General features: G+C 42.8%; 1 protein-coding gene across 3 annotated transcripts in view; it reads right to left on the bottom strand.

The window, feature by feature from the left end:
* The window catches only part of pla2r1 (phospholipase A2 receptor 1), a 79,993-nt gene that overhangs the window by 33,131 nt on the left and 35,262 nt on the right, over positions 1–11,600 (bottom strand). For all 3 annotated transcript variants that reach the window (XM_061974603.2, XM_061974604.2, XM_061974605.2), the window contains exons 13-17: positions 10,355–10,500; positions 6,012–6,096; positions 1,520–1,646; positions 1,423–1,458; positions 1,200–1,360 (exon numbers count right to left, since the gene is read on the bottom strand). In XM_061974603.2, the coding sequence (XP_061830587.1) occupies positions 1,200–1,360; positions 1,423–1,458; positions 1,520–1,646; positions 6,012–6,096; positions 10,355–10,500 (555 nt within the window). The remainder of the gene's footprint in view (positions 1–1,199; positions 1,361–1,422; positions 1,459–1,519; positions 1,647–6,011; positions 6,097–10,354; positions 10,501–11,600) is intronic.

Below are 11,600 nucleotides of genomic sequence, written 5' to 3'. Positions count from 1 at the left end.
TTTTTTATGTTGATTTAATTAAAAAAAGAAAAAAAAAAAAATTTATTTCTTGTGCGGCCCGATACCAATCGATCCACGGACCAGTACCGGGCCGCGGCCCGGTGGTTGGGGACCACTGAGGTAAACAACCAACAGTATGTCAGAAAGCTAGCTAAAACGGTACACATATTCATAATATAGTATACATTTTAACTGACCTTTATTTGACTATTTTTGTCTTTTTTTAGGTGGCTAAAATACGCGGTGCTGCTGACCGCCGTCTAACGTTACGTGTGATATATTGACTAACGTAACCCTGCTTAAAAAAAATCACTGAACAAAAAGTATGAATAAGGTAGTGAACTGCAACAGATTCCCGTGTTTGCAATAACGTTATAACGTTAGCAGTGAGTTTACAGCCTCACTGATTTAACTACACAGCAAATAAAAGTCACGTTACTTAGCCAATAAACGTTATCTTACATTCAAAACTTACCGTTCTTTGTGCAACTTCAAATGCCGGACGGAGTTGGAAGTTGTTGCCTCTCCATCAGTCATTTTGGAACCGCATGTGTTGCATACTGCAAACTGTTTTGTGTTGACCACCTCGTAATTTTTATACCCAAACAAAATTATTTTAGGTATCATTTTTTGTTCACTGGCGTGTGGTTTGGACATGTCTTCTTCGTTGGTTGTCCTGCAATTTGATTGGATGAATGCTGTGTGATGAAAACAAAGTAGATGTAATTTGATTGGCTGTTGTACTGAGAGCACACCAGCTGACACACGCAACGCTGATAGACAAGTACACAATGAAAAATACGGAGCGCTCCCGAATAACTTTTTCATCTTTGGGTTTTGGGGAAAGTAGCAAGTCATGTCAAGTCATGTCAATTCAAAAGGCTCAAGTCCAAGTGAAGTCACAAGTCATTGATGTTAAAGTCTAAGTCCAGTTGCAAGTCTTTTTACATTTTGTCAAGTCGAGTCTAAAGTCATCAAATTCATGACTCGAGTCTGACTCGAGTCCAAGTCATGTGACTCGAGTCCACACCTCTGCCAAGGAATGTATATTATTTCCACATATAAAATAATGTGGCCTTGAGTTTGTGTACTAGAGTGAGCAGTTGCCCTAAAGAGTGTTGATGCATCTGGCAACACTGATTGTGTTTGGCTGTGAGACGGTGAGAGGAGAGAAAGGATGACAAGATGAAGACACCAACCCGCCTCAAGCGCTCCTTGACAAAGTGCAGCTCCTCCCGGGAGTGCACTGACAGCAGGTAGGCGCCCATCATCTGACAGGCCAGGGAGACGGCGTGCCAGCCCAGAGTCTGCTTGGCCACCAGGTACTCGGCGCCGCGGTAGAAGACCCAGGGATCGCCCTCTGTGGGACAAGCGCAGGTCACTGCAGGCCGACTGGCGAGCGCTTCAAGATGGCGGACTTACGCTCCGTGTACCAGTAGGGGGTCTTCAGTTGGCCCCCTGGAACATACAGTAGGTGTAAACAAACATGTCTTCACTTGAGGACGAGACTGACTCCTACCTCTGGGCAGCTGACACACCCACTCGTGTTTGCCGTCACACCGCTGTGGGAGGACACGGTTGCTCAGGTGACTGAACACAGCACAGTCTTCCCCCTCACTCACGTCCTCCAGGAAGGACGTCCGCACCTGCACAACAAATAGACTTTAATGTGCTCACTCATTTAAGGCTCCAACATCAAATATTACACTTTTAAAATTATTTTGGCAAACAGTTCCTATTTTTGCCATAAAAAAACGAGTTTTGACAAAACGGCATAAAAGATTTAAAAAAAAAAACCTTAAGTTGATCTAGAGATTCAGTCGTCGAATAAAAATAAAGATAATAATAATAATAATAATATATAATTCATTGCTAACATTTTTATGACTGAGACTAAACTTAAATGTAAAGGTTAAAGGGGAACATTATCACAATTTCAGAATTGTTAAAACCATTAAAAATCAGTTCCCAGTGGCTTATTATATTTTTCGAAGTTTTTTTCAAAATTTTACCCATCACGCAATATCCCTAAAAAAAGCTTCAAAGTGCCTGATTTTAACCATCGTTTCTCAACACCCGTCCATTTTCCTGTGACGTCACATAGTGAAGCCAACACAAACAAACATGGCGGAAAGAACAGCAAGCTATAGCGACATTAGCTCGGATTCAGACTCGGATTTCAGCGGCTTAAGCGATTCAGCAGATTACGCATGTATTGAAACGGATGGTTGTAGTGTGGAGGCAGGTAGCCAAAACCAAATTGAAGAAGAAACTGAAGCTATTGAGCCATATCGGTTTGAACCGTATGCAAGCGAAACCCACGAAAACGATACGACAGCCAGCGACACGGGAGAAAGCGAGGACGAATTGGGCGATCGCCTTCTAACCAACGATTGGTATGTGTTTGTTTGGCATTAAAGGAAACTAACAACTATGAACTAGGTTTACAGCATATGAAATACATTTGGCAACAACATGCACTTTGAGAGTGCAGACAGCCCAATTTTCATCAATTCATATATTCTGTAGACATACCCTCATCCGCGCTCTTTTCTTGAAAGCTGATCTGTCCAATCAATCAATCAATCAATGTTTATTTATATAGACCTAAATCACAAGTGTCTCAAAGGGCTGCACAAGCCACAACGACATCCTCGGTACAAAACCCACATAAGGGCAAGGAAAAACTCACCCCAGTGGGACGTCGATGTGAATGACTATGAGAAACCTTGGAGAGGACCGCATATGTGGGTAACCCCCCCCCCCCTAGGGGAGACCGAAAGCAATGGATGTCGAGTGGGTCTGACATAATATTGTGAGAGTCCAGTCCATAGTGGATCCAACATAATAGTAAGAGTCCAGTCCATAGTGGATCCAACATAATAGTAAGAGTCCAGTCCATAGTGGGGCCAGCAGGACACCATCCCGAGCGGAGACGGGTCAGCAGCGCAGAGATGTTCCCAGCCGATGCACAGGCGAGCGGTCCACCCCGGGTCCCGACTCTGGACAGCCAGCACTTCATCCATGGCCACCGGACCTGTGCCCCCCCCCCCCCGCCCCCCCTCCACAAGGAAAAGGGGAGCAGAGGAGAAAAGAAAAGAAACGGCAGATCAACTGGTCTAACAGGGGGGCTATTTAAAGGCTAGAGTATACAAATGAGTTTTAAGATGGGACTTAAATGCTTCTACTATAAACACCCGTCCATTTTCCTGTGACGTCACATAGTGATGCCAACACAAACAAACATGGCGGAAAGAACAGCAAGCTATAGCGACATTAGCTCGGATTCAGACTCGGATTTCAGCGGCTTAAGCGATTCAACAGATTACGCATGTATTGAAACGGATGGTTGTAGTGTGGAGGCAGGTAGCGAAAACCAAATTGAAGAAGAAACTGAAGCTATTGAGCCATATCGCTTTGAACCGTATGCAAGCCAAACCGAGGAAAACGACACGACAGCCAGCGACACGGGAGAAAGCGAGGACGAATTGGGCGATCGCCTTCTAACCAACGATTGGTATGTGTTTGTTTGGCATTAAAGGAAACTAACAACTATGAACTAGGTTTACAGCATATGAAGTACATTTGGCAACAACATGCACTTTGAGAGTGCAGACAGCCCAATTTTTATCAATTAATATATTCTGTAGATATACCCTCATCCGCGCTTTTTTCCTGAAAGCTGATCTGTCCAGTTTTGGAGTTGATGTCAGCAGGCCAGGGAAGCTAGGGTCGATAGGGGGTTTAGCTCGCTCGTCTGCGGGAACAAACTGCCGCCATTGCTTGCCGTGCTACCGAGGTCCTTTGTCCCTGAATTGCTCACACACTCCGGCAGATTCAATGGGGGTCTGGCGGCAGATTTCTTTGACTTTATGGTTGGAAATGCATCTGCTTTGAGTGTCGCAGGATATCCACACATTCTTGCCATCTCTGTCGTAGCATAGCTTTCGTGGGTAAAGTGTGCGGAACAAACGTCCAATTTCTTGCCACTTTGGCATCTTTGGGCCACTGGTGCAACTTGAATCCGTCCCTGTTGGTGTTGTTACACCCTCCGACAACACACCGACGAGGCATGATGTCTCCAAGGTACGGAAAACAGTCGAAAAAACGGAAAATAACAGAGCTGATTTGGCTCGGTGTTTGAGAAAATGGCGGATTGCTTCCCGATGTGACGTCACGTTGTGACGTCATCGCTCCGAGAGCGAATAATAGAAAGGCGTTTAATTCGCCAAAATTCACCCATTTAGAGTTGGGAAATGGGTTAAAAAAATATATGGTCTTTTTTCTGCAACATCAAGGTATATATTGACGCTTACATAGGTCTGCTGATAATGTTCTCCTTTAAATAAATCTATATATTGTGTTGTTTTTTTAAATGAAAAATATCAAACATGCTTTAGTTTCAGTAGAAAAAGTTTACACACCTGTTCTATGTTTTTATATATTTAGGGCCCGCATGGCCCATTGCATAAGGACTCCCTTTGGGAGTCCTTATGCAATGGGACATAAGGACCTATTGAATTTGTAAGGTTTTATTATTATTATTCTTCCGCAACTTTGCGCTGTAATTTGACCCCCTTAGCATGCTTCAAAACTCACCAAATTTTACACACACATCAGTAATATACGTCAAAACTTTTTATCAAAAAACCAAACCCCAAAACTCAAAATTGCGCTCTAGCGCCCCCTAGAAAGAAAACTGCTTATAACTCCCAGTACGAATGTTGTAGAGACATGAAACAAAAACCTCTATGTAGGTCTTACTTAGACCTACTTTTCATTAATTAATTTCCTCGGGCAAAAATCAACAGGAAGTTGGCAATTCCCCCTTCAAGACAAAAATGTACTAAAAACAGTAACTTTTGCCTCTTTGAGCTGTAATTTGACCCCCTTAACATGCTTCAAAACTCACCGAACTTAATACACACATCAGGACTGGCAATAACCCCAAATCTCAAAACTGCGCTCTACAGCAATTTTTGAATAAAACGGAGAAAAAACTGCTCCTCGGAAGAAAAAAATGACAAAACTGCCTGTAACTCCCACTGGGAAGGTCGGACAGACATGAAACAAAAACCTCTCCGTAGGTCTCACTTAGACCTACATTTCATAAATTGACAACCCCCAGCAGAAATCTACAGGAAGTTTGCTATTCCCCCTTCAACACAAATTTTTTGTAAAAACCGGTCACCTTCCTTCAAAAACTATCTCCTCTGAGCGCGTTTGTCGTTTCGCCTTCAAACTAACACAGGAGAGAGATTGAACCCTTCCAAATAAACTTATCGAAATAATTTTTCTAACTGCTCCGGTTTTGATTTTATGAGCCTTCAAAGACCCGCTGCGCTGATGCTGCTGCGCTGCTGTTTTTTTAAGATGGCTGCTTAAAAGCAGGAAGCACCAACGTGCCCACACAATGCAGACAAGTTAGGTACACTAGACAAAAGTCTTGGGACACTTCAGACTAAAAGTAGACAAAAGTATTGGGACACTTATGACTATCACTGGACTAAAGTATTGGGACATTTAGGACTAGCACCTGCCAAATACGCGGGCCCGACCAATGCTGCTTGCAGCTTTAATTACACATTGTTTTTCTTGCATGCACACGTCACACTGTATGGAAGGGCCTCAATCTCGTTATCCTGCGTCATGACAATAAAGCTGATTCTGATTCTATAATAGCTTAGCTAGAATTTTTACTATTTAAAAAAATATATTTTTGCAACCTTCAGATCTCCTGATAAAAAGAGCAATATAAATAAAAAGTATTACTTCTTTTTTTTGACATTATTGAGTGTGCATCCCTTTTGAAGGCATCTTTCCCGTGAGTACACATGTTGCTCTGGCAAATATCTCCAATTAGTCCAAAGAAAAGGCAAATATCAGTTGAACATAAATCAGGGGGACTTGAAGGCAGTCTTCCTCTCATGGACCCTCGTCACGAGCCCGATCCCGCCAGGATCACACGTGTTCTGCGTGTTTAGGTGGAGGACATTATTAAGAGTACTTACAGGTGAGCCATCGGACCACGCCCACTCTCCAGGACGTTCAGGGTCTCTCTTGTTCAGGCCCAACCAGAACCAGCGAGCCTCTGTTCTGAAAAGTAGCAGCAGTCCTTCTTAAAACTGACCTGGGCCGATACAACGTTTCCACTTACCAGACCATTTCGATATCGCGGCCTCAAGTGTCGACCGTTACCATGGCAGCAGCACTCATACGCACGTGTGTTATTTAGCAGTGTGGGATGTTACAAAAGGTGTGATCAAGTGAAATGAGTCAAACAAAACACCAACGTAGTCATTATTAACCGTCTGGAAGGGACTTTTGCTGTCTTTGACTTGAAGTGGAGAGGGAATTTGTTCTAAATAGTAATATCATGTGTGACACAAGCAGTCCTGCAGCATGTTTACTTGTGTGTGATTTCATTTGCAATACAAACAGTCCCGCTGTGTATTTACTTGTGTGTGATATCATGTGTGATGCAAGCAGTCCTGCAGCGTGTTTACTTGTGTGTGACTTCATGTGCGATACAAGCAGTCCTGCAGCATGTTTACTTATGTGTGATATCATGTGTGATACAAGCAGTCCTGCAGCCTGTTTACTTGTGTGTGATATCATGTGCGATACGAGCAGTCAAATGAAATGAGTAAAACAAAACACCAACATAGTCATTATTAACCATCAGGAATTGACTTATGCTGTCTTTAAGTTGAAGTGGAGTGGGAATTTGTTCTAAATAGTGATTTCATGTGCATGTCCTGCAGCATGTTTATTTATGTGTAATATCATGTGTGATACAAGCAGTCCTGCATCCTGTTTACTTGTGTGTGATGTCATGTGCGATACAAGCAGTCCTGCAGCGTGATTACTTGTGTGCAATATCATGTGCGATACAAGCAGCCCTGCAGCGTGTTTACTTGTGTGTGATATCATGTGTTGTACAAGCAGTCCTGCAATGTGTTTACTTGTGTGTATGTGATATCATGTGCGATACAAGCAGTCCCGCAGCCTGTTTACTTGTGTGTGATATCATGTGCGATACAAGCAGTCCTGCAGCCTGTTTACTTGTGTGTGATATCATGCGGAATACAAACAGTCCCGCGGTGTATTTACTTGTGTGTGATATCATGTGTAAAACAAGCAGTCCCGCAGCGTGTTTACTTGTGTGTGATATCATGTGCGATACAAGCAGTCCTGCAGCATGTTTACTTATGTGTGATATCATGTGTGACACAAGCAGTCCTGCAGCCTGTTTAGTTGTGTGCGATATCATGTGCGATACAAGCAGCCCTGCAGCGTGTTTACTTGTGTGTGATATCATGTGTGATACAAGCAGTCCTGCAGTGTGTTTACTTGTGTGTGTGTGTGTGTGATATCATGTGCGATACAAGCAGACCCGCAGCCTGTTTACTTGTGTGTGATATCATGTGCGATACAAGCAGTCCTGCAACCTGTTTACTTGTGTGTGATTTCATGTGCAACACAAACAGTCCCGCTGTGTATTTACTTGCGTGTGATATCATGTGTAAAACAAGCAGTCCTGCAGCGTGTTTACTTGTGTGTGATATCATGTGCGATACAAGCAGTCCTGCAGCATGTTTACTTATGTGTGATATCATGTGTGATACAAGCACTCTTGCAGCCTGTTTACTTGTGTGTGATTTCATGTGGAATACAAGCAGTCCCGCGGTGTATGTACGTGCGTGTGATATCATGTGTGATACAAGCAGTCCTGCAGCGTGTTTACTTGTGTGTGATATCATGTGTGATACAAGCAGTCCTGCAGCCTGTTTACTTGTGTGTGATATCAGGTGCGATACCAGCAGTCAAATGAAATGAGTCAAACAAAACACCAACATAGTCATTATTAACTGTCTGGAATGGACTTATGCTGTCTTTAAGTTGAAGTGGAGTGGGAATTTGTTCTAATGGCGGTCACAATAATTCATGAAGTTAAGTTAAAGTTAAAGTACCAATGATCGTCACACACACACTAGGTGTGTCGATATTATTCTCTGCATTTGACCCATCACCCTTGAGTTAAGCTCATGACGTAGTAAGTTGACTGATGCGGACACGTTTGTTACTGGGTACTTTCTAACACGTCTCTGCCTTGGAGACCTAGTAATATGCTGAGTACTAAACTAGTGTAAATGGTAAAGTAAGATGCAAGACGGGGGCTGGAAAAAAAATTGATTCACATCTGAATTGCAATTTGGCAATTCCGATTCCAAGTCGATTCGGAATTTACAAGAATTGATTTAAAAAAAAGTATTTTTTTAAGAATACATTTTTGCTAACTTGATGCGGCTAAGATGACCTTTTGAAATCTGTAACCTGTTTTCAAAAGTTGTTATTAAAGTTTTTATACCAAATACCATTTTGCAAAAATTGGTTTGAATCAAGAATCATGATTGGAATCATCACCCAAGAGTCATGAGTTGTTGTAAGATTCACATCTCTAATATGCACCTACAATTATTTCATGCTTCTTTAAATCCACAAGCTTGTGTGCTTAGCTGTTGTGTAGCTGCGCGCTCCTAATAGTCATGTTCACCTTTTGTAAATGACTCAAATAAATATAAATTGTGGGCTAATTGAAGGACATTTAGATGTTAACTGTCAGTCCAGCTTTGCACAAGCAAACACTCTGCTTGTATCGCACATGATATCACACACAAGTAAACACTCTGCTTGTATAGCACATGATACCACACACAAGTAAACACTCTGCTTGTGTCACACATAATATCACACAAAAGTAAACTTGCTGCGGGACTGCTTGTATCGCACATGATATCACACACAAGTAAACACTCTGCTTGTGTCACACATGATATCACACACAAGTAAACTTGCTGCGGGACTGCTTGTATCGCACATGATATCACACACAAGTAAACACTTTGCTTGTGTCACACATGATATCACACAAAAGTAAACTTGCTGCGGGACTGCATGTATCGCACATGATATCACACACAAGTAAACAAGCTGCAGGACTGCTTGTATCGCACATGATGTCACACACAAGTAAACAAGCCGAAAGGCTGCTTGTATCGCACATCATATCACACACAAGTAAACAAGCTGCGGGACTGCTTGTATCGCACATGATATCACACACAAGTAAACAAGCTGCAGGACTGCTTGTATCGCACATGATATCACACACAAGTAAACAAGCCGAAAGGCTGCTTGTATCGCACATCATACCACACACGCAAGTAAACAAGCTGCGGGACTGCTTGTATCGTACATGATATCACACACAAGTAAACAAGCTGCAGGACTGCTTGCATCGCACACGATATCACACACAAGCAAACAAGCTGCAGGACTGCTTGTATCGCACATGATTTTAAACACATAAGTAAACACGCTGCAGGACTGCTTGTATCGCACATGATATCACACACAAATAAACAAGCTGCAGGACTGCTTGTATCACCCATGATATCACACAGAAGTAAACACCCTGCGGGACTGCTTGTATCGCACATGATATCACACACAAGTAAACACTCTGCTTGTGTCACACATGATATCACACACAAGTAAACTTGCTGCGGGACTGCTTGTATCGCACATGATATCACACACAAGTAAACAAGCTGCAGGACTGCTTGTATCGCACATGATATCACACACAAGTAAACAAGCTGAAAGGCTGCTTGTATCGCACATGATATCACACACAAGTAAACACGCTGCAGGACTGCTTGTATTGCACATGATATCACACACACAAGTAAACACCTTGCAGGACTGCTCGTATCGCACATGATATCACACACAAGTAAACACCTTGCAGGACTTCTCGTATCGCACATGATATCACACTCAAGTAAACACCCTGCAGGACTGCTTATATTGCACATGATATCTCACACAAGTAAACGTGCTGCATGACTGCTCGTATCGCACATCATATCACACGCACAAGTAAATAGACTGCAGGACTGCTTTTATCGCACATGATATCAAACACATAAGTAAACACGCTGCAGGACTGCTTGTATCACACATGCTATCACACACAAGTAAACAAGCTGCAGGACTGAGTATATCGCACATGACATCACACACAAGTAAACAGACTGTAGGACTGAGTGTATCGCACATGACATTACACACAAGTAAACAGACTGTAGGACTGAGTGTATTGCACATGATATCACACACAAGTAAACAGACTGTAGGACTGAATGTATCGCACATGTAACTCGTATTTATTTTCTAATACCATCACAGCGATACATTCCCTGTATCTGAAATATAGTAGTAGTGTTACCGTATCCTTACAGCCTGCACAGTGACAGCATTTTAAAAAAAGCCATAGGGCGGTACCAACCCTTGGAACATGTGACTGATGAGTTGCTGGACAAACACCTGCTCCTCATAGCCATGGAAAGAGACCAGCTGGCTGCCCAGAGCCTGGCAAAAGAAATCGGCCTCCACCCACGAGCGTTTCATCAGCACTTTTTCATCGTGGAACACCTGGAAGACAATTAATACTCATCGTCAACTCTTCTTCGTTAAATTCAAGACCAAAATTGTACTCCTTGTTGCCTGACCACAGTTGCAAACAAATATGAAGACTAGATTACAAGCAACGCAAGTCTGCCCCCTAGTGGCTGCTTGCATCTGAGGGAAGGAAGAGGATAGATAGATAGATAGATAGATAGATAGATAGATAGATAGATAGATAGATAGATAGATAGATAGATAGATAGATAGATAGATAGATAGATAGATAGATAGATAGATAGATAGATAGATAGATAGATAGATAGATAGATAGATAGGTCTTTATTGTCATTGCACAAGTACAACCAAACTTTGTTTTCAGCACAAACGCGTTCAAGATGAGACAAACAAACAGTGTACAGGGTTACAGAACAGAAACGCTGATGGGTCGCCACAAAGCACCCCGTAGAAGATGTGAAAAAGGTAAACGTTGGGGAAGGATGAGTAAAATATACAATCTAGGCTGGGCTCCTAGGGGGTCCAGTCTGGAGTGGGAAAAGCCCTCCATAGCAAAGCACATATACATATTACAACGTACGTCTCCAGATATCTAGCAACAGAGGGAGGGGGGGGGCCATGGTGGCAGGCTGCAGCTCTCAGACGCTGCCCATCCGTCCATCACCCCTATGGAATTTGCGTCGAGGGCGTTGGATTGGGGGTGGGGTATGTGTGTGTGGCGTGTATTTTTTGTGTGGATGTATGTGTGTGTGTAAGCCTGCAGTGTGTCTCTGTTCCGCGGCCTTGATGTCGTGCAGCCGATAGTCAGTCCAAAGTCAACAACAACAACAACAACAAGGAAGTTTGTTGTGTCCTTCGGAAGAGTCTCCAAGCCAGGGAAACAATCCAAGTTAGAAGGTTTTGTATGCGAGTGAAAATAAAATGTGCTTTTCACTGTAAATTGTCTCTGTTATGACTTTTTGCAGAGCACAGACCGGTACCAGTGGTTGGGGAGCACAGTTGTAGAACGTTATAGTGACAATCGAGGGGAGCCCTAATGGTTACAATAAATGTTGTATTCCTTTTGAAAATGAAAATAATCCAAATGGATTTTCAAGGTATGGACACACCTG

The sequence above is a fragment of the Nerophis lumbriciformis genome, linkage group LG15 (assembly GCF_033978685.3).
Source record: "Nerophis lumbriciformis linkage group LG15, RoL_Nlum_v2.1, whole genome shotgun sequence".
Lineage (NCBI taxonomy): Eukaryota > Metazoa > Chordata > Actinopteri > Syngnathiformes > Syngnathidae > Nerophis > Nerophis lumbriciformis.
The sequence above is the reverse complement of the archived record's forward strand: the minus strand, read 5'-3'. Positions and strand labels throughout refer to the sequence as shown.